Source organism: Sander vitreus, chromosome 4, assembly GCF_031162955.1.
Source record: "Sander vitreus isolate 19-12246 chromosome 4, sanVit1, whole genome shotgun sequence".
Lineage (NCBI taxonomy): Eukaryota > Metazoa > Chordata > Actinopteri > Perciformes > Percidae > Sander > Sander vitreus.
Genome location: NC_135858.1, coordinates 7,939,972 through 7,966,978, shown reverse-complemented (window position 1 = coordinate 7,966,978; position 27,007 = coordinate 7,939,972). Strand labels below are relative to the sequence as shown.

Genomic DNA, 27,007 nt, shown 5'->3' with positions numbered 1-27,007 from the left:
CAATTTCAGCACATATGGAGGGTGGGGAAATGAATGTTGCATATTAAGCTTTGCTGGGTTCCTGATGAGCTAAGCTTCTGATTGGGCAGTGCGCTTTAGGCTCCCGTCCCTGTCTCTCCAGACTGCACCATTCTCTGGTCCCCTGAACTCTTTTTTTGTAATTTTAAATGAATGATGCGTCTCAGCTTAGCCCAATAATAAAGCACAGTCTAGAATAAAGTGTCTTGTGTCATGTCATAATTACTGATTAATTTATCAATACGAGACTAGCCACACAAACTTCCCCATTATTCTCTCCAAGGAGGTGATAGTTTGGTCCATCCGCCTGTTGTCCAGTTTATCTGAAAAGATTATCAATGTACAATTGTGTATCATGCAGTTAAGTTCGCATCAGTCTCTCTTTGCCAGACCTTCCGGTCTGGCTGGGATGGGAGTAAAAAAAAAGGTGCTCTGGTTTATTGGCATTTCTTTAAACCAATCAAAATCGTCATGGGCTGCAGGAGAGAACTTGTTTTGGTGGAACGTGTACGTTCAAAAGTTGTTTTAGTCGTGCAACAGAAAACTCAGATTGGACAGATAGTCTAGCTAGCGGAAGGTAACGGACATCCGGCAAAAAGAGTGAGATCCGGCGGAATTTCCGACGGCAACGGAGCAATCCCAGAAGTGGAACTCCATGGATATAGACTAAATCTGCATTAATGCTGGTAATGTCTTCAGAAATAATTGACGTAGCTCAGTGGTAAACGGTTTTCCTGCAGTGACAACATAACATATCAATAACAAACTAGAAGCATAACAAATTCGGAATAAATATGTTTATTTGTATTAAAACCACAGTATAACAAAAGTACAATCTACAACATCATGATCATTCTGATTTAGAATGTCAACTGAAAATGAAATATGTGTGTGTGTGTGTGTGTGTGTGTGTGTGTGTGTGTATATATATATATATATATATATATACATAAAAAAAATAATAAAAAATTTTTTTTTTAAAAGTGACTGGACCCATTTCCTTCTTGTCAGCAAATGAAGAAAATATCCTCCAGTATTTGGCTTTCTTCCAGGTCCTGCTGGGTACTCTGAGGATAAGACCCAGCAGCGGGAAGCAGGATTCTGCCCACTGGTTTGGGGGCAGAGAGGCCCGGCCTACGTTGCGATGTTTTGGGTCTTCGAGTGGACTGCTTGCTGAGCTCAGGTGCAGAGACAGGACTAAAGACATCCAATAACTCAACCACAGAAAAGTCCAACCTGAAAAAAATAAGTACAATTTTGGGAGGCTTTTGTTGTTTCATTCAATTGTTTCTTTTTCCACACATTTTAACCTTAAAAAAGGTTGAATTGGCACTGCCTACATTTATAATACAGAACCCAGAGGAACCCTGTAGACAGGCAATGTTGTTAATAAGTATGCTTGTGCTGTTTGATTGTAACATAGCAAGGCACACAAAGATTGACACTTACAGTATGTGTCCTCAATGCTAAGGACAATGTGAAGCAGAGCCAAGGGACCAACCCCAGACATGCACAATGCCAAAGTCTAAGTGGAGCCCAAAGCTTGTACCAAAATATTTGTCATTCACCTTTCACTTGTTAACACAGACCATATGAAAGCAAATCTCTCTTTTCGACGTGTTAACAAAATGTTTCTTTCTGAAGTGTCTCCTGAACCCTAACAAGCAACGCTAACAAGTCAAAACCACTGGGGCGTCCCAGCAGAAAAACACACTTTCTTGCAGGTGCGAGACAAAAAGAGGGAGAAAACCCTGGTGCTTTCTCCCCTGAAATAGAAATGAGGGAATGTGCAGAGAAATAAATAAACCAAAACGGGGGAGATTAAGCTAATAGAGATTCAATCCCTCAGTCTGGCTGGCTTGATACATTATTCAGTGTATACACAGTCGAACAACGCCATTCCAGATACAAAACATGAATTCTTTAGAGCACGCTTCACTGATGTTGCTAACATAATTCTCTGCTCGTTTAAAGCACCATCGATTTGCATCGCCCAGCTCCGCACACAGCTCTCCCAGGTAAGGGCGATCTTTGGCACCTGTACTTGTTGATATGCATGTGGGTGGTCAGCAGACAGACACACTGGTGGTGCTTCCAATCAAGGCACATTTGTGTTCCTCCACACGTAACCATAGACCTTGATATGTCGTGTTTTCCCACTAACTTGAGGCAGCACACACCAGTCGCTGGAAAGCTTTAAAAGGCTATATTTTGCTTTGGCAACATGAACTAATGTATTCATGTTTGAGTGTGAGGGAGAGAAAGTGAATGAGGGGTAAGTTGACTGAGGAATGATAACCGATGAAAAAAAAGAGACTGAAGCTCAAGTAAGTAAATCTGTCTTCCTCATTTGGTCTCCAGTCTGTCAACAGCAAAAGGAGCGAGCGAGAGAGAGCATAAGTGAGGGTGAGCGCAGCTTTGTGGATAGAGAGGAAGGCAGACGGGGAATGTGGGGGAGGGTCTTTGGCTGGGTTCCTTCTCTGGAAATGTGAGAATTTGCATTTTTATTTGTTGATTTATTTAACGGACAGGGCTCTCAAACAGCCATCCATCAACAAACGACATGTCTGTAATGAATAATGCATCACTTACCGGCGGTCACAATCTATAACAAGGGGAGTGCGGGGGGTAGGGGTACAGTTTGGGCAGGAATGGGGGGAATGGTAGTGGGTGGGGTGAGAGGAGGAGGTGGCACAGAGATTGCATGAGGCCAAAGAATGCCAATAGATTTTCAGAGGGGTTTACAGTGCAACAAAGAAGTTCATTTCTTGGCTCCAGTTTGTGCGAGGTGAATTGCTGCTCGATATTGATATCCCCCAAAGAGGTCCAAGCAAATCTATTTTACTGCTACGTGCATACAGAACAATGCATGGGTAGAGTAGCAGGTACATAAGTTTCTGTCATTGTAAAAATCTGATGGGATGTTGGGTCATTTTGATAGCATCTAGAGACATTTGGCCAAGTCCTGTTAAAAACTTAAATCTTCTGTGCCCGTCAGTAGAACGCCTTGGGGAGTACACCATATCTGCAGAAAGTTGATTCTGATGATATTTTATTGATACTACACAGACTCTTTAATGACAAATGGAATTCTTTGTATCTGAGCCTGTATGTAAAATTCAAAAAGGTCTTATCATAACTACTCTAAAACAAACAGTGGTTAAGCATTCTGCTTTCAAATACTTTATTTCCTTTGTCCTTTAAACATATTTATTTATTTATTTACAAATGTACATACTGTAACTACACGTATACATAGCCATATTCTACTGCTCTTCATACTATTCATCCTGCACAGACACTTATTCTCACTACTCGTATAATGTTACCGTTTCTGCACTACAGTGGTACTGCATTTCGTTGCCTTTGTACTTGTACTCTGCACAATGACAATAAAGTTGAATCTAATCTAATCTAATCTACAACTGTACCTTTTTTAGTGTAATAAAAACCTTTGGGCTTCATTCTCCCAGCGCACCAATACTGCTCGTCTCTTTTCTAGGTCTGTCAGGCCAGATAAAATGTCCACAAAACTCCTGTGCCTACGCTCCCCACCACCTCCTTTCCACTCGTAACTTTTACTGCTTATTTGGCTCCTCTCTTTCATTAAAGATAGCCGTCTCGCCCCGGCGCCCCTTTTCATTTGCAGTCCAAACAGTAAGATAAAAAACCTATAATGGCCACTGTGTATATCCCCGCATGTCAATTTCCCAACCAATCAATAGCAGGCGGGCAATGGCAGGAAGGATGGAGATGAGATGGGCGGGGTGCGCTGGAGATGTCTCATTACTAACTAGCACAGGATTCATGAAAGGATTAAGAAGGTTACTAAATGTTAACCCCAGCTTCGTTTTCAAATTTGCACATCAAGATTGAATTGTTTAAGATTACATGGCCACAAGATTACATGTTGTTGCCAAGGGGGGGGGGCTTTAAAACATGCCAAAATCTTACAGTTGAATAGACTTCTTTACTATTTAATCTTGCTTACTAGCCTATCACAGTAGTGTTTTTGTATTGTTTACAACCGTGGTTCCCAACCTGGGGTCCGGGGACCCCTCAGGGGGGAGGCAAAGATCACAGGGGGTGCGCAAGTCTTTATCTGGTTTGAGGTAAAAAAAAATATATATATATATTTGCACGTTAAACAAATTATGATAATACACTAGAATATATAATGTATACAAAAGTCTGTATAAAAACTATATATTTTTGTTCTGGCTTAAAATTGTAGGCAGGCTACTTAGTAGGCCAAACCTCCAGGACCTCTTAACCTGAGGCCCTTGCTGTCATCAGGTCAGCTGCTAGCTGCTATCATCCTCGTTTTTCCTGCCGCCACGGCATCACTATTTTATGAATGAAACATGGCGGAGAAACGTAAAAGTGCTGATAACTCCTCTGTATCAAAAAAGAAAGTAAGGCTCTATCTCGAGAGTTACCTTAACTTCGGTTTCGGAGGGGGGGCTCAGCTTTTCTTAGACATAAGTAGGGGGGGCACCAAGGAAAAAAGGTTGGGAACCACTGGTTTACAAAACAGCAGTGTATTTTCCTCAAGTTTAGCTTATACTGTATAATGTAGCATGCAATGCTGATGAAATAAAAAGCAACGAAAATAACATGTAGCTCGTTTTTCTGAACAATTTATTTAGTTTATACTTTCCAACTATTTTTGGCAGAGAGAGAAAGATTTTTTTGACATGAAAAAGACATATGTGTAATCCAAATCAGTGGATTATCAAATGATTACAACTATTTTAAAGAGATGCACATGAAAAAAAACATGTTGCTAGAAAACCACCAAAGGCATCTGAGAGGCAGACTTCCTTATTACTGGTTGTAAAAAACAACATCACTGTGTGTAGCGAAGAGTCCAACACTTTTAATAGGCTTTGGAGGTGTAAATGGATGGTAATAAGATTTAATACCCTGGGTCCACTGCTGGAATTAATGGAGAACTGCTGGAGCTCACAGTTCAACTTGGACCATGCACTGCTTTGTTTAAGAGTTACTTTAGGACAAGGAGGGGGGGGGCTGTCTCACAGTTACTGTATTTCCTATTAACCACCAATTTTTAGATAGGAAAACTGACATTATGCCAGAGAAAATCAACTTTAGGAATAACAATTTCTAAGAATAAAAAGGTCTTTATCACCACTGTTACAAATTGCTTCTCAGTAACACGCACACGCGCACACACACACACACCTAATTTCAGGTTTATTACCATTCCGTGTAAAGGGTGTAGGAAAAAAGGTAATGAATGTCCTTTCCTTTTTAGGAAAGTCTGATGCTCAGTGATTCATCCCTGTCCTCTTAACTCCTCTCCCTTCTTACGTCTTTCTCACCATTTCCATTTCGAACAATCTCAACCTGCTCTTACTTTCCTCGCTTCCCATTTCTCACTTTATCCAATGCCCTCACCCCTCACTCACCCTCAAATACACTTTTAACATCTCTCCCTTACTCTTGCTTTCTCTGTCTCATTACTGTGGCAGAGAGAGAAGGGAGGGCCATGTGTGCATCCAGAAGTCTGTTCAATTACACCTGCTGCAGGGTCCCTGCTAGGCCGACTAATGGAACGCAGCATGTCTCCTGACAGGCTGGCCACAGTGCTAGCTAGCCCAGTAAAAAGCTTCATTTAGCCTCTCACAGCTCAAAAAGTTAGCAAAGCTAAAAAAAAAGAAAAAGAAAAAGACAATTTAGCCTGCAGCAACTGCATGCCCAGGAAAAGCTTCTGGATTCAAATTTCATATTTATGCTTTTCATTATTGCTAATATTTCTTCACAACTAGAGGAAAACCCATCAATTGCCTTAAGAGGTCAGAGAAAACAAATAAAATACTGCACCCTGCTAGGGATGCCACGGTGAGGAAATTTCGATTTCGAAATACCGATGGGGCGCTGATACACAAAAATGTACTAAATTGGTTTTATTTCAATAAAAACAAAACAACGGTGGGGGTGGTGGGCAGGTCGATGCATGCCCGACCATCCAACGCCAGAAACACCGACTACTGAGGCAAGCCTACCGACTAGGGCTGAAACGATTCCTCGAATAACTCAAATATTTCGATTACAAAAAATCCTCGAAGCAAAATTCTTTGCCTCAAAGCTTCGTTAAATCAGTGTAATTAAGGTTGTACGGCTCACTGTGTTTCCGCACGGAGGATAATTACTAGCGCACAACAGGTTGATGCTTCTGTGGACACAAGACTGTTTATATACTGTCTATGCACGAGACTGACGGCCCAGATTACAAATGAACAAAGACGAAAATAGCCAGGGTCTAAGAGAAGAGACAGGCGAGAGAAAACGACTGCAAACATGCTACTACATCATCTTTGTAGAAAACATCCAGTCTACTCATCCATTCCACGGAGCGAACCCGACACAAGGTAGCTAACGAACGTCTGCTGCTCTCGTCCACCGCGCTGTTTTACACAACTAGCCTACAGCATGCTACTCTGCAAATAGCAGTTTTACCAACGAGCTAAAACGAGAGCTGTCGGTTTGTAGTCTAACTGTTTATTAGTTTGCTAATAATCTTGGGAAACTTAGCTGCTGCCGGAGACAAACCAGCTCCTCCCCCCAGCATGGCCACTTACTATGCACGTGAATGACATCATCATGCTGCTGATGTCTGCATTCTTTATTCTTTCTCCTCACTCAGTATTAGCCTTCTTAAAATGTGTCCCCCAGAACAGTGTAGTTGAATAGCCCTGCTGTAAGCTTTGTACAGTCACATTTACCCTCTGGTTAGTGAACAGCTCTTTTGCATATCCAGTGCAAAAATGTACAGTAAAAAATGTTGCTTTTTCAACAACAAAAAAAACTGTCTTTTGTATATATACAAAATATATTACTTTTTAGTACACAGTAATAATAAATATTTACTATTGCTGTTTACTAAGTATTTCATACTAAGTATTTCTTATCCGATTACTCGATTAATCGATGGAATAAATCGGTAGAATACTCGATTACTAAAATAATCGATAGCTGCAGCTCTACTACCGACAGCCCACAAATAATCTTCACAATGTCCCCCACAAGACAGGAGTAGCCTGCCTCACTCAGATTTCCCTGTGGTAGAGAAAGCCTCGTTAGTCCTGAAGCCCTAATCAGAATTTCAAAGATTTTGTGTCTGAATGCTTTAAGTTCTCTGTGCTGTTTTCCATTGTTGTTCAACGAGCATGTTGGTTCCGTTGAATTTAACCACACAGGCTGTTCTTCTGAGAAATAATTCTAATAGGTTAGCGAATACTTCCATGTTTGCTGTAGTCCCACTGCTTATCCAGCATAATAAATAATGCTTCACTTACCTAAAAACCTTTAGAATACATGGCAAATCTTTATTTAACGCTTAATTGATGTCCAGTAAAGATGTGTTACCTGTCCTCAGGGGTCTTTTGGATCACAGCCACTGAGGTGGGCTTACTCAGCCTTGCAGGGGACTTAGCAGGAGATGTGGCCATGTCCTTTCGAGACCTCTCTAAGGCCTCTGTTAAAAGATGCAAGTTAGGAGTGCTGTATTAGAAGCAAAAGCAGCAAGGCTGAGAGCAACGCAGGCAAGACTATTAAAAAAAATAAACTTACCATGATGATATACATTTCTTTATCTAAGCTATGCATGCAGCTGAATCTACTAAAATAAATACTATTTAAAGAAAATCAAGTGTAGTGAGTATAATGTGTTATGTATATAGTATAATGTAATTTGTAAGCCAAGATGGTCCTCTGTGTGTTGTCCAATAAGCACATTATTCTGGTTGATTGAAAATACATACTTACCATTGCCATTGTCCAGAAGAGTGGGTACAGTTTGGGAGTGTTTTCCATTCATGCTCTGTCCTGCAGGATGTACCTTTGCATCTTCACACACACTGTAGACCACAGACACAATATATTCAGTTGGCTTTCGTGCTTGTGACTTAAGTGAGTGAGAGCGAGTGTGAGTGTGAGAGTGTGTGTGTGTGTGTGTGTGTGTGTGTGTGTGTGTGTGTGTGTGTGTGTGTGTGTGTGTGTGTGTGTGTGTGTGTCTGTCTAAAGAAGTTGCAGTTTGAGTGTCTGACTTCCTGTCTTGGTTTACCTGGGGGGTAAATCTTGGTGGGAGGGACCCTCCGGCTGTGGATCTCCTTTTCTAGTGTTTGAGCTGCTGAGATCAGATTGAGTAGCTTGTTGAAACCTAACAAGAATATAGGAGAAGAAAACGAAAAGGGCCTGAGGTTTTGCCCCCAATTCTGCAATGACAGAAACTGAAGTACAAGGACACACAAAAAAGAGACTAAACATGGATCAACAGTTACTTCTCAGATAGACGTAACTACCTATCTAGCGACTAACTGCTAAAAGTAACCATCAACTTGTGCCTCCAAATGTTAACTAGCTAGCAATGTTACCAGATACGGTTTATTTCTCTTTGGCTTCTGTATTCTACCTGCTGTAATCGAGACGCGACTGACGTAGCTGCTGATTCTGTCTATTGAGCCTCTCCTCCTGCTCAGCCAGCCGTGCCTGCAGCCTCTCTCTCTCCATCTCCAACTGCATCTTCTGCAGCAGCAGGTGGTGCCTCTTCTCCTCCCAGTCCTCGTGGCCCAACAGAGGCCTGGTCAGAGCTTCCTTGGCCTCTGAGCCAATGGCACTCCCACTGTGGAGTCTGTGTGTAAATGAACATTTCATTGGCTTAATATCCTGACATTCTTCTTGTTTCTTGTCTTGATAAAATGCACAATTTGATTTAAAAAAAAATAGAGAAAACTAATGTAATCATGCAGACAGACAGACCTTTTACACTCATGCTGGTTAAAGTTGTCATGGTGGCCATTCTCTAGACAAGAGTCACTGTCTTGACCACTGCCTTGGTAGTGCTCACATCTGTGGTGGGACTGTGAGTGTGGCTCCCTGCACTCCCTTTTCTGAATCCTGTGCTGTTTGATCGGCCCATCAGTTGGACTGAACTCACTAACACAAGATAGAGAGGCATGGTTGCTATGGGTATGTATTGCTCTTCCTCCACCACCACTTCTGTGCACTTGAGGCTGTTGTGCTGGGGTAGCCGCAAGGCTGAGGTATGAGCCATCAAAGAGAGAGCCATTAGCTCTGCTGGTAGATGTTCTGCTGGAGGCTTCCTCGCTGCGGAGCACCTGGACAGAGAACAAAGAGGACAATTAATGCATTTCGGCCAAGTTAGGAAGCCTCTGGAAAATTGATAGAGTATTTCAGCCAAAAGTGACTACTCTCTAAAGCCCTAATGTAGAGCTGGGCTACAGACCAAAATTTATCAATATTGTATAAGGAGTCACTAACCAACCTACAGTAATTTGCTCATGTTACACGTGCAGTATAAGCATTCCCTCATGTGCTTGCGAGAGCTGTTCCACAAGAGCTCACAAATCACTTGCATTTTGTGTGGGTTACCGTGACCTGAAGCATTTTTTTTTTTTGTCTTAAAGTCTACTTTCTTTTACTTTAAACTCGTAACTACAGTGATTGTATATTGGGCTCTGAGTGCTGCCAACAAGCGGGTGACATACACAGAAGTACTGTGCCTGAACACATCCTGTGTAGACACTGACGGAGGACTCAAGCTGCTGCTGCTGCACTGAGAATGTGCTGCTTTCACTATGAAGCTGAATAGAGACTAGTGTTAGGGTAGGGCTCGGTTTATAACGGCGAAAATGCAAATTATCCTTCAAAACTTGAAACTGGACAGTGGCCACAAGATTAAGAGGACAATCGCCAACTGAGCATAACCGGCAGTTAAGCCAAGGTCAGGAACATTATGAGATAAACATAAGGAGGAAAGCCCATCTTACAGTTGACTGGGGAAGAGACTGTGACTAATTTGTTGAGGGTTATAGAGCAGGCAAACACACATTATTCAGAGCCACCATGGGACAATGAGGTTGGCAAAGGCATCTTTTCTTACAGGGGATGAAGCCAGAGAGGCGTCCCCGCTTCTGAAGTGTCACCTTGAGAGAGTTTTTACTATGTTGTAGTGTTTTCATTTTGAACCAGTGACTGTAGTGGTCTTCTATGGTGCTCTGTTATGCATTGTTATGGCATTTGACCATTTGATACACTAGATGTTTTTGTGCCTGACGGATCACATAGGAGCATGCCCATTATCTTACACTGCATGATGCACTTGCTACAATACATATTTACAACCTACCACACACCCACTCTATCCCATACCTTACCTTGCTATGGGCTGGTGCCTGGCTGAGCTGGGCGATGGATTGGTTAAGTTTCGCCTGTTGCTGAGAAAGGTATTGTTGGTAGAGCCCAAGCAGCTCCTGGCACTCTCTATACTGCTGCTGCAGGCCTGGAGGACGACGGGTTAAGAACTAACAAACAATACCAGGAAACTGAACAAAACAAACAGAACCTTTAACTTAAAACTTTAAAATCTGGATCCCCTGGATTCAGCTGACAAAAAAGTAGTCTGTCAGGCTTAAACATTTTCAGGAAATAGGAATTGCTAATAAAATAGTAGTAAAAATGAGAACAATCAGAAATAAGTCACGCCTACATGACTTCTAAAAGTGAAGTCACTGTGTGGCTTTACTCAGAAGGTAACTGTATAACAGCCATTTTGGTAAGGAAAAAGTTATCCTATGCAAATTAAATGGAAAAAAAGATAGATGCTTGATATATATTGACAATCTGAATTAAACCCTTGTTTCTGCAATCAATTAAAGATTGGACCAGAAAAGTAGAGAGAACAGCAAGTTGAAAACAGAGAGGGGGAAGAGGCCAGCAAAATCAAAGTTGTTGTTGTGGCACAGAGCTTTCACCATCTGGGTCGGGCCAAGCTGTGATGAGCTGAGCTGGGCAGAGCCGCGCCAGGCTATCTGCCAGACAGAGTGCTGGCAGACACAAGAAAACTAATCTGGAGCAGAACTACTGCTGCGCCTCAGGAGCCCACTAATGACAGTGGCAGCACCACACCACACCAGCACATACAAAGATAATGAGCACGAGAATGGAGAGACTACACACAGACACACATTCAATAATCAACCTCGGTCTGACTCTCACTTCCTAGTGCACACACAAACACAGCCAGAAATGAGAGCACAAATTCCCCACCTGCACTGTAAACAGCCCACACACAAACACTACAATAAAGGAAGTACTACACACACTCCAGCCCAAGCTGACCTTTAAGTGTGTTCCTCCAGGCCATATCTTTTTATGATGGTGGCCCTGCTCCCCCAGCTGATGAGTTTCTCAGCATCCGTTTGAAAAAAAACCCTCCATTTTAAGAGAAAATCAAAGTTCAAAGTAGAGTCTTATTGAAGGAATAGTTGGCGGAACACTCCATTAGAAAATACTTTGGTTGTTAGAAGACTTCAATCAGGCTGTGGAAATGAAACAGAGCGAAAGAGAAGAGAGCGGGTACAGCTTTGAATTGAGGACCAGACACCAGACAAATGCAATGCAGCGGCTTCCATAAACATTAGGAAAATGTGAGGAAACACTTTGATTGAACCCTCCATCTAACTAAGGCTCCTCTACCGCTGCACTGATAATGTCCATGGAAGTAGTTCTATATGGAAAGCTTGAGGACATCACAAGGACATCACATCATGTAAACCTGGGCTGGTATGTCTACTTATGCAGCATGTATAAGGGTCTTGAAGGGGAGATACTGAATATGCTTATACAGCTCCACCTCAGTCCAAGATAGAGTTGTGTGTGAAGTCGAAAAATGCGTGCTGCTCATATTTCAACAGATAAAACAGTATTTCCACATGATTTCCCATGCCTAAAACAAATGTTTTCCAATAGACACAAATATATAGTACTGTACACTAGCATATAAATTGGATATGGTGGGGACTCACTAACCATAATACACATAAAGTCGATCTGTGCTGCAGTGTAGTACCAACAGGACTGCAGCATCATAGCGTCCCAATGCCATAAATGAAGGCAACGTGTATGAATGTGTCGACAGGCTGACGCAGTCACTGGACAGCAAGTGCTAGGTAATCTGAGTCGAGTGGAGCAACGCTGATAAGATTCCACCTCTCTGCCCGTTGCCACACTAAACACACTTCCTCCACAGCCTTGGACGTCAGCCAACGGGGGCCAAGCACTCGGCAAGCCCTGAGTTAACATCAGAGCTGCAAAGTGCCAACAATGACTTACTCCTCCCCCTTGCTCCAAAAATACTCAGAATCAAGGGCTTGGGCTGAAGAGGCTTCAGACGGGGCCTGTCAGAATGATTCACTTCCCTGTCAGGCCGAGGCTCAAATAAAATAATGAAATCCACTTCAAGGTGGAACAAATTTGCACAGGAGGGGGAATATTTTAAAGCCTGCTTTAGCACACTGTGCCAAACAGATTGAGCCTGAGCAGGAATGGGAGAGAAACGGGGGCGGAGACTGATGTGTATGAATGTGTGTGTAAGGAAGCAATGACGGGGAATTAATAGAAGAAGACAGTTTACATAACTGCTTTAATACTACTCAATCTGGAGAAAAGACATGAGTGCAAGTAACACAATAAACCACTACATAATGTCAGCTAACAATTCATTTGAATAAGCCTTTAAAATTCTGAGAGGAAACCTACAGAAAACCAGTCCCATTACATTACAACTCTTCTTAGCCATCTCCGTTGCCATGAAAATGTAAAACCAGTTTTGTAGGCACAGACTAAGTTGCATTTTGCTGAGTCATTACACCATATCTGTAGAAATTATCTTGTGGCTATGGAATATGTCAACTGCACACCTACAAGCCCACAATTCACAAAGCCAAAAATCCACACAATACATTGTAAAAGTGTGCCAACAACTCGATTTGATTCTTTTAGCAAAGAGTCAATGCATTATTTATTTCACATTAAGCCCATGATTGGTTCAATTTGATTTTATTATTCAATTAAGCATTTAAATGTATTCAGTCAACAATAATATAAACCTTACACAAAGGCACCAATTATTTGTTTACAAGGCTAAACTTTAGCTTCAAATGACAGCAGTTCAGTGCGTTTATTGTCCAACAACCTCTTTGTGGATATAGACTTTCGTACTATTTAGCTCTGCAGTATGGAGGGCTCCCAAAAATGTTCTTAATTCAACCAGTCAAAATCAAAGCAGTTACCATATTTATCTAATAAATAGTGTGCACCTTACACAGCACATGGAATCACCCCACTCTTTCCTACAATATTGATAAAATACTAAACACCCAGACCAGATCATGACAATACCCACAGAGCTGACAACAAGGAATATTAGGCGCTTTATCTGCACACAAAAAACAAAGAGCTAAAAAAATCTCCAATTTTGCATCTCTTCTAATGCACGCTTTCACAAAAAGCACACTTGATAAAACCAGATTTCCACATTGTAAATGTCAGGTGACAATTGAATTATCTCTGGTAATCTTCTATCACAACATGTAGCATTTTTCAATGACATGTTCTAACAGCGCTGTTGTTCCCCTCTCTCCATGGCCTCAGGATTCCTTCCAATTGTTTCAACTCAATAAATGGCATTAGCTGTAGCGCCTGCTGTGCCTTGTTCTGGATACAACAAGTACAACTGTGCACCATGTTAGTAACCCCACCTTGACTTCTACCAATGCCAACATGCCTTAAAGTACAAAAGGCATCCTTCCTATCTGAAACACAAATTCAGTCCTGTGTGCCAGTCAGTTCCAAATGTCAGCTGAACACCCAAAATATCAAGGGGACTTTTTCCCTCTCATCCTAGGGGGCTTGGGGCTAAGGTATAGCCCTACATTCTTTATACCCCTGACAACTCTGAATCTTGGTTAGATAAGATAAGCTGAGGCGTAATGGAATTAGAAGACTCTCATTCAGTGTGTTTGCCTTTGGTGTCTCCTTAACCTTTCAGAGAAGTGCCAGAACCTTCTGCCTGCGAAGAGCCTTCATGACTCCTGCACACACTTTAAAATACTTTGTTATCCCCCCTGAGGTGCTTGGATCTGAACACTTTTTCCTCTCAAATACCTTTTTAATGGAGTTTAGAAGTTTGGCGTAAATGCCAAGTCTCCGAGCCAAAGTGCCTTTAATTGAGTTGTGCATTCCTAATTTTCCCCACCACCGTTGCAAATTGTGCAATTTACCAGCGGGGTCAATTACTCTTCATATTTCGCAGTGTTTTTAACCTAAATTGACTGCTGGCCATGCTCTGGTTTGACCTGAGTGGAATAGTTGTGAAGACAGTAGGTGGATTGTGGGGTGCAATAAACAGCATAACTATCGCTCTAATGCACTAACCTCATCAATCAATCATCAGACAATCAAGAATCAGCCAGTGACCCACCTGATCTCATTTTGTCAGAAGGAACTGAGAGATCTTGTACAGCTAATGTTCAACATTCAGAGGAGGTTAAAAAAACACATGGTGGAGAATGCATACACTGTAGTCTTCTCAGTAAATATCAAAATTCATCTTTGGGTGATAAGATGATTTAGACAACCTTGAAATTGATTCTGTACACAACAGCGGATAAGCTACAAGCACTTGCAAAATACACCTGCAGCAGGAATCAAATCATTCAAATGAATCTGCTCTATTTCTCTGTCTTTTGTATCAAATCATAGGGTCTTGGCCAAAGAATGTACATGGTTTTCCCTAAGACAACACTGCCCCCTGCAGACTAACTAATGGAACAGCACAATAAACAATGGAACCATCTGCCTGCAATATATCATTTGAGGAACTTTAAGTACATCCTAGGAATACCTGTGCCATGGAGAACTGGTACCAAATTTTTATTCCAACCATGAACTACAGCGGATGATTTTAGGAAAAAAAAGCTCTGGGTTGTGGCCATTTCTTTAAACCAATCACAATCGTCTTTGGCAGCGCTAAGCTCTGGACGCAGCGACGGGGCCAATGCAAAATAGTCTCGGGAAGTAACTTGTTTTGGTGAACATGGATACATGGTTAAACGTAATTTGCTCTAACCAGTCTATCGCCGTGTGTACTTCGTCCACAGCAATCCTACCAATCGGTCCCAAAAATGTCCCAGTAATAAAGTAAACTCTGTAAACATATTCTTTGTAAATCTTTACAATCATTCCCTGAAAAAAACAAGCAGGCCTGCCTTATTGCATGATTCACATTTTCTGTAAAACTTCTCATTTTCAGTGTAAAGCTTGCTAGCTCGAAGTTTGTTGTTGTTTCGCGTAGCGAAGGGATTTCCCACAGAAAACTGAAGGTGAGGGGCAAAGCCTGTGGCTCAGGCTTTATCCTGGAATTGTGCTTCCGTTGATCCAGACTAAAGTTGGGATAATCAGTGAAATCACTTGGGGTGTGTTCAATGTTACATCTTTGTGCACCACATTAAGACATTCAGGTTAAACGATATGTTTTCTCCAGGGAGTTTTTTGAAGAATGGAATACGAGAACTGCACCACCATACTCTACTGTAGCACTATCAATGCAATTTTAAAACAGGGTGGTAGGTGCATCTTATCATGGAGTTGTAGCATACGTTATAAAAACATCTTGTTTACCAAATTTACCAAATTGATAAAACTATTGTACCCTGGAATTATTGAGGTGACTCTGGTTTCCTCATAACAGTTCACCACATTTTGCAGTAGCTGAGACACTACATACACACTCAAAACAGCAATCAACACACCACAACGCATATTTTACACCAATAAACACATTGGTTTGGTTCAGTATTTTGAAAGGATACTCTCCCTTTCCTGTACTATGATCACGTTCTGTTGCTCCAGCTTCTGGATCTTGGACTCAAAATTTTCCTGTTCATCTTTCAGACGCTGCACTGACTCTTCTTTCTCCTCGCTCACTCTGGAGAAAACATGAAATAACAGTGTTAAAGCATCGGTGGTATACATTACGCATTCCAAGAGTTACAAGGGATGAAAGGCTACAGAAGTACAAAATTAAACATTTCAATCAGGTATCACTTCATATTGTTCCACTCAAACATTCATATTAGAGCCCGACCGGTAAAGGATTTTCAAGGCCAATATCAATACAAATATTTGGTGATTTAAAAATCCAATATTCCGATATCGGCCGATATATATTTTTAAAAACAATCCAGCAACACTTAACAAAACATAAACAGGTTTCCCTAACATTAGTTATTGTAGTTATTTATGAGTCCTCACTAAAATAATGATAATGCAGTTTAAAAATAATAGTTTGTTTTATTGTCTCAACAGAACAGAGGAACATCAAAATATATTAAAGTTCTGATAAATAAAATGTATAAAAATACAAACTTAAGATATGAAACTTAAAGTCCTTTGAACAAAAACACAATAACAAACAAAACAAAATCAAAGAGTGTTGCCAACTCTGGTGGACAAACTATGCAACGCCAACACTTCTAACATGGTTGAAGGGTGTTTCGTCCGTTTTTATTTTATTTTTTAAATATTCATTTATCGGCCATTATAAATGCCGATACCGATGGAAAATGCCTAATATCGGCCCGCCGATATATCGGTCGGTCTCTAATTCATATGAACTTTATCACTATCCTAGAGTTCAGTGGCATATACTGCTGGCTACCTGGCAAGTTCTTCGATGAGGTTTGCAATCCGGCGCTTATCTTCAGGACAGAGGTCCTTCAAACAGACCTGGCTCTTAGCTCTGCTGGTCTCAGAGATTACCTGTGCAAAGAATGGTTAGCAAGTATAAGAAGATAATTATCAGAAATTATAATGAAATTCTGTCAACCTCCTTCCTTGTTTTCTAAAAGTATTTAGATTATCCATATTCTTTCTTCCACATTTTCATCTTATATCCATGGAGGGAAGAGAAAAATAGTCTTTACAAAACAATGGTTTACCTGTGTCGACGAGATAAAAGTACCCAAAGCTGGAGAAACGGTGTGCTCTGTAGCTACAGTAGCACTGGGATGGACGGACACGTTTTCCTTGGTATAAACCCCAGAGTGCTCACTTTGTGAGGAGCCCTGTTTCTTGACAACTTTCCTTAGTGTGGTCTCATTCTTGCAATCAGAGCTACGCCTGGCTCGCATCTTGGTACCTCTTTTACTGGATGTGCAGGTGCTGCTGCCTGATCTCAAACTAAAAGGGGTCTGAGTCTTCCCCTCTCCTTCTAATCCTAAAAAAGTTTGTGGGAAGACAGAAGAAGAGGATGCCATATGTACATGAGCTACATAGAATTATCTCATACTGTGTTCAGAAATTGTCCCCAAAAATGAATTGAAACTCACCAGGAACAAACACCAAAGGCTGTTCCTCATCTGACACTGTGTGAACAAGGCCAAGAGAAGTTAGGCATTTAAAGCTGCAGTGGGTAGAGAAGAAAAACGCCAGAATTTGAAGTACAGCGAGACCTCATCCTGTAGCTCTCCCTCTCCTCTTTTTGTCAAGGCCAACGCATGCGCTAAACAACCCACCCTCTCTCTCTCTCTCTCTCTCTCTCTCTCTCTCTCTCTCTCTCTCTCCCTTAACATCATGTTAAGTTAACATGTAGCTAATGAACTAGCTACACGTATAGTTAGCTATAACTGTTAATAGCTAACGTTAACTAACGTAACGCTTAGCTACGTTAGCTGCCTCACTTCCTCCGAAATAACTTTCCAGCATTGACACAGAAGTAACATCTGGTAGACTCTTTCGAAAACTTGTGTAAACTAATATAAGATGATGTACGAATGGACAGTGGACAGGGAAGCTAGTGTAGTTTTGTAAAAGTAAGCCTACCACCATTCATCCAAAATATCCCCGAATTTCCACTTTTTGTTGCCGCTGCCGCCATGTTGAAACAACCGCCACCACTCCCAGGGAGCCAAGCGTTGCTAAGGAATTGTAGTCCCGCCTTTCTCTTTCAACTGAGCAGCCAATTGGCTATTTTTTAGGAAGACGGGTTTCTATTGGCTTAAACATGTGTCAATTTGCCAAAGCTGCATTTGTCGTTTCCGGTGTTGGTGTGTTACCAGCTGAGTTATTTGGAGGTGACGATACATAGCAAATAGCTGCAGGGGATACTTCTAGGGGTTTCTGCAAATTTGTGAAGACGATCTTCCAAATGGAAGAGACAAAAGAAAGCTTGATATTTAAAGGTGTTGCTGAGAGACTGACGCTTGGCATTACTCGAATACTCGGTGTGTACCATTGTTTTTGCTCTTAAACTAGCTACTTACGTTAATGTTCAGTTTAGCTAGCAGCAAATAGAGTGATGTCTTTCTGGGCAGTTAATACATTTCATGAATGTGTCCCTGTTGTGCCAGAGAACATGCCTGGTGTGGTTGATGTGCGTTTTGTAGAGAGGGAGCCTGCAGAGAAGAGGAGCCTGCTGTCATGGGAACAGGTGAAAATTGGACACCTTTTAAAGACATCAACATTTGGTTTGGTTATACATTGTTATATGAGCCTGCTGTATTTCTTCCTCAGAAAAACACTTGTATTTTGCCAGAGGACCTGCGAGATTTCTATCTGACAACGGATGGATTTACACTAACCTGGAGCGTAAAACTAGACAGTAGGTGACCTCATTAGTTTTATGTTCCGCCTGTAATACCACTCTCACAAAAGTCTTAATTTATTTAAATGAAATGCTACTATTAAGATGACATGATACAGGGAAATGGAAAAAGGCTTGAGCAAGATTTGTGTGAAGGTTTTTCAGCTCTGTGATACAATCATAACTGTGTGGGTGTGTGCCTTTTTAGGTGAGTGTGTTCCCCTAGGATTGATGATGATTAACGGTGTGGCCAGGCTGTGCCCACTCCTCCAACCAGTATCATTATTCTCTCTACCCAATGCACCGTCACTGGCTGACCTGGACTGGGAGGAGAACAACACAGAAAGTGGTAAACCTCACCTGTCAGATCATGTGGGCTCAACTCAACAATTACAACATGTCAAGTTTGATGACGTATTGTGTGTGTGTGCTCAGTTGTGCAGAAAGCAGGCTAATGACTGAAATGTTGATTGGAAAGTAAATATTTATTCAAGACTCATTAATCCTATCTGCCAGGGACAGGGCATGCTCCCGCTGCACCCCATTTTGATTCCCGTTGCCGCATCTTCGAGCTGGATTCCTGCTGTGGGAATGGCAAAGTGTGTCTAGTCTACAAAAACTGCACTCCAGGTGTTTTGTTTGTATTTGCAAATTGTGACATTTATGATTTCTCTGAAAACAATGTTTAAATAAAAAAAATATATATATTTTGAGAAAAATACATTATCTATGTTAAAATATATGTTGCATCATTTAGTTGTTAGTCTTTGTATTTTCCAGGTGTGGTAGCCCAGCAGAGTGAAATTTGGTTCCTTGACCGCTCACTGTGTTGGCATTTACTGACAGCAACCTTCACCTCCTACTACCGACTGATGATCACCTACCTGGGTCTGCCTGAGTGGCAGTATGCCTTCACCCCATATGGCCCTAGCCCCCAGGCCAAGGTGTCTAATCACTCTTTCTAAGACCATGTGTTGTGGTTTAATATTCTACATTGTATTTGTTTTTCAGTGTTCCAGAATTGAATTGAAAAACCAAACCATGTTTATTAGTCGTTTTTCAATTGTGTTGTAGACTTAATGTAATATTAACAACACTTGAAGTCATTGCAGGTGTATAAAATACATTTTATTAATTATGTTTGGTTCACAGTATACTACAATGTTTGCTGATTTAACACATTAACAAGATGACACAACACTCACAGTTTTAAGACACACAGCATAAAAGTGTTTTACCTCAACATCTGAAATGGGACATTTGCAGACTAGTCCTTTTAGTCCTCAACTACTGTTTTCACCTACAATTTACTTCTATTCATTGTATGCCAAATGTTCCTGGGAATGCAGATTGCAGTGCTTTTTTTTTTTCTCCCAGTTTCTTTGTAGTTTCCCCACTGTAACACTCAGTTCCTAAAGGACATTGCACAGGTGTGTGTGTGTGTGTGTGTGTGTGTGTGTGTGTGTGTGTGTGTGTTTTTTTAGAATACATAACTATAAACAGCATTGTAAACTATCTTCCTATTGTTCCTTCTATAGCAGTGGGCATCGCTGTACCAGCCACTGACTTTCAGCAGTGAACTCAGCTTGGCTGATCCTGCTGGAGATTCCCATCTCAACAAGCTGGATCCTACAAAGGCCTTCAAAGGCAAAGCCAAGATACCCATCCCCAAGAAGAAGCAGTCCACACAGTGCAGTTTAGGGAGCACTGCAAAGAGCCAAGGCAGCACAGGAAGACACAGTGGGGGAAAGCGGTGAGAATGTTTCCACCCAAGGAAACATTTCAACCAACTTTACTGTCTATACAACCAACATGGCTTAGAGCAGCTAGCAATTCCATCATTGCCTGGATTTGGTGTGTTAGCAGCTCTACGCTCCATTAGAGCATATTGTATGAAACTAAGTTTGAAATGCTGCATGTCTAAATAGATACATAGCCACTGTTTGCCTCAGCTCAACACAGGGATAAAGTGGTAACCAGCTGTTGGAGGCAATATGGCATGTAAAAAGGTGCTTTTTAACCTTGTTTATGTGTTAGAGGTTTCACGCAGTAAGAGCAATTTTTCCCCCAACCTGTAAAATGACACTATGCTGGCCTGTCATACATTTCAAAACACAAGAGACATTATGCTAATCATCATTTTTTTTTTAGTTTACCTTTCACTGCTAAGTGTTAGTGGTGGAGAAATGAGGCTGCCTGAAACACTGACGCTTTCCAGCAAACTGCATCACCAATAGATTCATTATTCAAAGCCTCATATAACAGTGTTAACTAGTGACACCTAGTGGTAAAAATAACTAAAAGCAGCCAATTCATAAAATAGGATTATGTGCTTCTGCCACATGACAAATAATCCTGACATAGTAAAAAATGTAACCACTGCTGTAACCAATAAGTACTTACTAATACTCCATAAGGACACAGTTTTTATTTGTAGTTATTATCACTAGGCTTGTTTTGCTGTTGTAAATATTAAACTTCTAATGTATCATACAACAATAATATAATGTATGCCATTTGAAAAGAAGTGTGGAAATGGCTAAATAACACGTTTATGTGGAAAGGAAACTGGAAGAATGAAAATAATACTGTCGGTTTTAGTTGGACACTTTGAAACTCAATGATGAACAAATGATCACAGAAAGCAATTGATCATAATTGAAAATGAGTGACACTGAAAGTGTTCGAGCCAATACTGAGCATCAGTGGAAAGAGCTGTATCTGACACCTCCAGAGCTTCAGACTGCAATCAAATCTGAACCTTGAAATGTAACACGTTACATTATCAAAGACTGAAAATAACCATCAAGCTAGTCTTCAGTGATCTAAGTTACTCACTGGCCATTGCATTGCTGCAGTGCCTCACTGATGCATTGTCCCTCTGTAAACTTCACAAACGTAAAAATGTGCTAGAGTTTAGGCCTATGATTCTTTGACATCTGCTCTGACGACGGTGATCAGGTTATATTTCAGCGTTTCAGAAATAAAAATGTGCTAGCTTTATACATTTAGGGCTCTTGATACCAAAAGTATACAGCCGTGCAGATTTAATAGACATGTTAACTTTTTGATTGAAGTACTTTGGAATTTCTACACAGTTTATCAAGACACATTTACACTTTTTAGCTTTAGGCTGCTGTGAACTGGATTGTTGAAAAGATGAATGTGTATATTGTCTTTGGTAGTGCTGCTGCTCTTTCAAAGCCAACTCCTACTGTTTCTATTTTATTTTCCAAAACATGCATGTTTATTTAAGTGCAATTAATGGGGGTTGTTTGCTTTTCTTTACATACACTGTAGTTTCCAAGCTCATGTAAGTGGTCTCATGTTGATTGTTATAATGAATGATATTTATGGTGTCTTCCAAGTACATCAGCTGTTATTACCTCAATAATATAAACATGAAATATAAGCTATGACATCTTCAATGCATAGTAATGGCTCTTATTTTTCAACCTTGTTTCCCTTATGTAGTTAGTATAACTAGCATGGATAGGACCAATAAACCCTAGATGTCAGCGTCACAGTTTAAAATATCTTATGTATTTTATAAATTATTGTGTTGGTATTTTTTTAATTATGTTTTGCAGTTACTGACAAGTACATAAACTGTAGTTGAGTAACTAAGGTTGATGATGACAGTAATAAACAGACTCATTTCAAAATTGCTTGAGAGATATTTAAAACCTTATATGAGCCAGTCTCTCTTATTGTGAAAGTTCTTCTGTCCATCTAAGCAATTTGTTTTTGGGCTATTTTTTAACCCATGTCATCATGGAATGTTTCAACCGCATACAGATATCCACATAGCTTTACAGGCTAGTTGGGGGCCTCAGACACATATATTAGCACAGATGTTTCCCTGTTTCTCCAGAGGAGTAGTCTCCTCCTCAAATTCCTCCACCAGCCCCCCATCCTGTTCAGAGAGGGGAGGGTGGTGCATTTCCACCAAGACCCTGTATAGCGCCGCACCCAATACTCCTCCAATGGGGGGGGCAACTAGAGGCACCCACCACCACCCATTTCCAGACCTGCACAGATAGAAGATGTTAGAAGACAGATAACTGTGAACTGATGAAAACAATTACAGGGGTAGATAAAAACTAACAAAGATTTTTTTTCATTTGCATTGTTAGAAACAGTTACTAAAACCCTCTTAATGTGTATGGACAAACTACACGGGTCATTTAATGATTAACAGAGATGTTTTGCCCTCGACTGACCCCTAGTTAAAGTAACATAGGCTACAGCAAATCCTCCTCCCTAAAAGCCAATACATCCTCCCTGTGTACCTGAACACGTCAGCACCCCAGCCTGCTATGGCAGTAAAGACTCTGGGTGCGATGTCTCTGGTGGGGTTGATAGCATAGCCGCTGTTGCTTCCCAGAGAAATGCCAATGAGCAGCACCAGGAGACCCACTGCGACAGGCTCGCTGCCCGCTGCAGCCGGTTTGTTCTTCTGGTCAGACAGAGCCATCAAGCACAGCAGCAGCATAGCTGTGCCAAACACCTAGCACAGAGACACAAAACAAACATCACATAGATAGATGTGTGTAAAACAATACAACAAAGGAAATGGTCATGGCAGAATGTATCAGATGATAGTGACAAATAGTGATTGTAGCTGTAATCCTTTGATTCAGTTTCATGGCTACCTGATCAATGAATCCAGCCAGCAAGGAGAGGTACGGCGCAGGATAGGTGGCAAAAATACCAGCTGTGGCCTTTACACCTGTTACAGTCAGGTTTCCTCCACAATAGTCATATATGGCTTCTGCATATGGAAACAATATTGACCAAATAGATAGATGTATGACTGCCAGTAGAAATACATAAAATGGCATGAGAAGGAGAAGTAAATGTAAACGATTCTATAAGAATATAGGCGTTGAGTGCCAAATATGCAGTGTTCCCTCACCATAATAGACAGCATAAATTGTCCCTGCCGCCAGAAATGACCCCAATAGCTGCGCAAAAACATAGAGAGGCAGCATCTTCCACCCCAGGCGGCCAAACGTGCACATTGTGAATGACACTGCTGCATTCATATGAGCCCCTGATGGAGCAATAAAACATGAGAAATCAGATAATAGTGATTTGTGATGACTTTTAATTATTCTCGATAGTAGGGTTTACAAGGGTTAGCCCTCATACCTGAGACCTTCCCTCCAACGTGAACCCCCATAGCAACACCCAGGCCAAAACCCAGGTTGATGCTGAGGTACTCTCCGAACACTCCCTGTCCTGTCACTACCTGGGCCACAGACCCCAGGCCAAGCACCTGGACACAAGATAAGTAATTGTGCACAGGAAAAGTCATAGACAGTTAAAGAAAAGCTAATTACAGGGGATAACGTCCAGACAATCTAATTTAGGAAAAGCAATCCAGCAAACAGGATAGGTAAGGTAGCAAAACAAATGAAAGCTGCAAGCAGCAATGGAGGACAGGCCCTTGCACTTTTCCGCACTCCAGTGGACGTGACCGTATGACACTGCAGACAAGGTTTAGACTTTATTTCCTGCGTGGAGTGTTTGGCATTGGAAATGGTGTTTTGCAAATGTTGTACCATCTCCTGGTTCATGAGTTATGAAGGGGAGCGTGGCTAATGTATAGGGGGCGGGGCAAACCATCACCAATGAAAAAGTCTCATCTGACTCATCTGTAAGGTCTTTAGATTGCACAGAAAATCTGTAGGTGGAGTTCATTAAAGTACAGCACCTTGAAATGGTGAAAAAAATGCACATTTAATTCAATATGTCTGACTTCTTGTTGGATTTAGGATACCTCCAAGAGGCTTTTTGTATGTCTGGAGATGTTAAATATGCCTACCAATTTTCATTCATCTATGTCAAATTTAAAGTTGAGGGCTTTAATTTAGGGGGCGCTATTGAGTCATTATGCCACATCAAAAAGTAAGAGCTATACAAAATATTTAAAAAATGTACCAGTTCAGATGTGTGTGCAATTTTTTCTAGCACTTTACGTCCCTCAAAAATGAGATTCATTGTGTAAAATAACAATTCCTTCAGGTCCACCTGTCGGTGCTCGGGTCCTAATGATGAATCATGCGCCAATTAGGTCAGCGTGACAGGCAGCCAGAGTGTAAGTGAAGAATGAGTGTTTTGTTTAGAAATGTTTAACTATGGCACTGTAATGGTAAAATAAGCTGAACTGAACTCTTTCATTTAACTTCCAACTCAGTAAAAGAGACAATAAAATGACACTGAAAAATATTCATTCAGGAAACAGGAAATGTGGTTCCTCCTACGAGTCATGTGTATTCAGGTTCAGAGAGAGTTTGTCTTAGTAAAGTTCTATTTCTAGGATATATTGTAACAGCTGACACATAACATGTGACTTTTGCAACCCTCTGGTTGCATTCCTCTGGTAACACTAGATTTCCTGGTTCACCCCCTTGAACCCACCAATCCCCACCTACGACCCCTGCCATGTGACTGAAATGTGCTTTTGTGTGTTTGTGGGAAAGGGGGAATGTTATTAGGGTCAAGAGAATGACATTAATAATTAATGGCACATGATTATTTATAAGCATGCCACAATGTTCAAAACAAAGAGAAGAGCTCATGGAAAGTGAAATTGTCACCAGAATGATACAAGACTTTTTTGGCAGTTTAAAATAGCACATTATTACAACAAGCTTTTCTTACCATCATGACATATGTGCAAAGGGATTCAGCAAGTCCCACACGAAAAAGTTCATTCTTTAGCCAAACTTTGGGTTGAGATACTTGGAGTCTTTTTCGCTGAGAGACCTCTAGTTCTACTGACTGCACCAAGTCCTTCATTTCTTCTTCTTCTTCTCTTCTTTACCCCCTGTTCTTTTGGTAGAGTTTATTCTCAAATTTAGCAAAAATAAAGAATCTATGTGGTGCCTCCTCACATGTCACACAGTTTCCTACAAACAAGTCTCTTTCTGGCAATTTTCTGTTTCCTCCTCTAATGTCTCTTCTTTTCAACTCTACTGTCTTTGTGTGTGTCTCCCTCTCTTTGGGATTTGTCCACTATTTATAGCCTTAACCCAGCCCGCTCCTCCCGGATATGTTCAAACACACACAGTCAGACCCATCCCCCAATAGCTTTGCATTGTCTGAGGATACCGAAAAGGGAAAGACTTTTAGCCTACCTGCTGCGCTAAATGAGAAGAAATGTTAATTACCCCCAATTATTGACAAAAAATAGGTATGATACATACTATTAAATTCAGCTGTTTCTTCTTGTTGAGCCTCAGGACACTCAGAACACTCAGAAAAATCAACGTGCAACAACAGTTGCCTGTTTCTATTAAACAGTGCTACATTGAGAGTGTCCTGACACATGGGCTCCTTTGTGGTATGGCAACAGTTCTGCGGTTGACAAGAAGGCACCACACATCAACACAGCCCCGAAGATCAACAACACACATCTGTCGGCCCTGGAAGAAGATATATATAGCTCCTCCTGTTGCCTGCAGAAGGCATTCTGCATTTTAGGACCCATCTCATCCCCCCCATCACTTGTTTGTCCTTCTGTATGGTGGCCCTGAAGGGCAAAGAACAAAAGGAGAAAACACAACAACAAAAGAGAAAACAAAAGAACAATTCACAAAACACAACTTTTCAGAAAACACAAAAGCAAAAGCGATAACAGAACTAAAAAAGAAAACACAACAGCATAAGAGAAAGACTGACAGAGAGTGCATTCAATCAGCGACAAAGTCATTGTCCAATACAGAGCTGCCTTTTCCGGTTTGATTCTCACCAAATATTGGGTTTTTCTACTGCTGTTTTTTTTTTTTTTTTTACTGTTGTGTTTTCTTTTTTGAGGTTCGTGGATATAAACTTCATGAATAAACTCATGGACAAATCATAAATCTAGAAATATGTTCTATTTGTTTTGTTGTTCTTGCAATGGTTGCCGCTTTCAAGGATTAATAGCTGTGGCATAAATCTAATCTATTTAATATGATAGCAAGTCTATAAACCATAAAATCACTAGTTTCATCAGACATACAGGCCTAATTGAAGCAGTATTAATATTTTCCTTTTTTTCTACTGTAGTAATGCAAGTAGAAATTATACAATTATCAAAGTAAAATACTCTGTCATCAGCTAAGTCAGGGGTTTTCAAAGTGTAAGACAGTGAGCCTCCCTTCAGAGAACATAAAGTCACCGGGGCCTCCCCCATTTCAATAAAAGACATAATATTGATTTAATTATTATTATTAATAATAATAATAATAATAACAAGAAGACAGTGTGTTCAAAATAAATAGTTGCAACCATAAAGGGTTTGAAAATGTTTATTTTGAACACAAGTCCTAATACGATCTCTCTCATTTTAATAAAAATCAAACAAACAAAAAGAAAATGTAACTCATATCCATCACTTTAAAGGTGCAATATGTAATACTGACAGCTAGTGTTTAAAATAGTTACTGCAGTACAAATTCAAAATACTGGAGAGAGTCGTCTCCCCCACCCCCTCCTCCCCAGATCCAAAGTTCACAGAGGTTGCCAGGC

The 27,007-nt window shown here is 40.8% G+C and overlaps 3 protein-coding genes across 4 annotated transcripts; 1 reads left to right on the top strand and 2 right to left on the bottom strand.

Moving 5' to 3' along the window:
- Positions 1-1,005: 1,005 nt before the first annotated feature.
- kiaa1328 (KIAA1328 ortholog) lies at positions 1,006-17,806 on the bottom strand. Its single transcript, XM_078248025.1, has 12 exons — positions 17,728-17,806; positions 17,235-17,270; positions 16,845-17,122; positions 16,565-16,665; positions 15,717-15,832; positions 10,221-10,345; positions 8,803-9,161; positions 8,456-8,674; positions 8,108-8,203; positions 7,810-7,901; positions 7,411-7,519; positions 1,006-1,254 (listed from the first exon to the last, which is right to left on the bottom strand). Exons 1-12 carry the CDS (start codon positions 17,780-17,782, stop codon positions 1,026-1,028), a joined length of 1,815 nt encoding a protein of 604 aa, XP_078104151.1. The 5' UTR covers positions 17,783-17,806; the 3' UTR covers positions 1,006-1,025.
- Positions 17,807-17,938: 132 nt separating this feature from the next.
- On the top strand, positions 17,939-22,011 carry tpgs2 (tubulin polyglutamylase complex subunit 2). Of its 2 annotated transcripts, XM_078248023.1 has the most exons (8): positions 17,939-18,128; positions 18,255-18,334; positions 18,418-18,505; positions 18,696-18,836; positions 19,004-19,117; positions 19,268-19,431; positions 19,865-19,917; positions 20,026-20,114. In XM_078248023.1, exons 1-7 carry the CDS (start codon positions 18,053-18,055, stop codon positions 19,901-19,903), a joined length of 702 nt encoding a protein of 233 aa, XP_078104149.1. In that variant the 5' UTR covers positions 17,939-18,052; the 3' UTR covers positions 19,904-19,917; positions 20,026-20,114. The 2 variants fall into 2 exon arrangements, with proteins under 2 accessions (XP_078104149.1, XP_078104148.1); XM_078248022.1 differs by lacking the exon at positions 19,865-19,917 and having other exon boundaries at positions 20,026-22,011.
- Positions 22,012-22,101: 90 nt separating this feature from the next.
- Positions 22,102-25,502, bottom strand: aqp7 (aquaporin 7). The gene is made up of 6 exons (XM_078248021.1): positions 25,157-25,502; positions 23,642-23,768; positions 23,406-23,543; positions 23,143-23,261; positions 22,780-22,997; positions 22,102-22,518 (listed from the first exon to the last, which is right to left on the bottom strand). Exons 1-6 carry the CDS (start codon positions 25,292-25,294, stop codon positions 22,320-22,322), a joined length of 939 nt encoding a protein of 312 aa, XP_078104147.1. The 5' UTR covers positions 25,295-25,502; the 3' UTR covers positions 22,102-22,319.
- Positions 25,503-27,007: the final 1,505 nt, after the last annotated feature.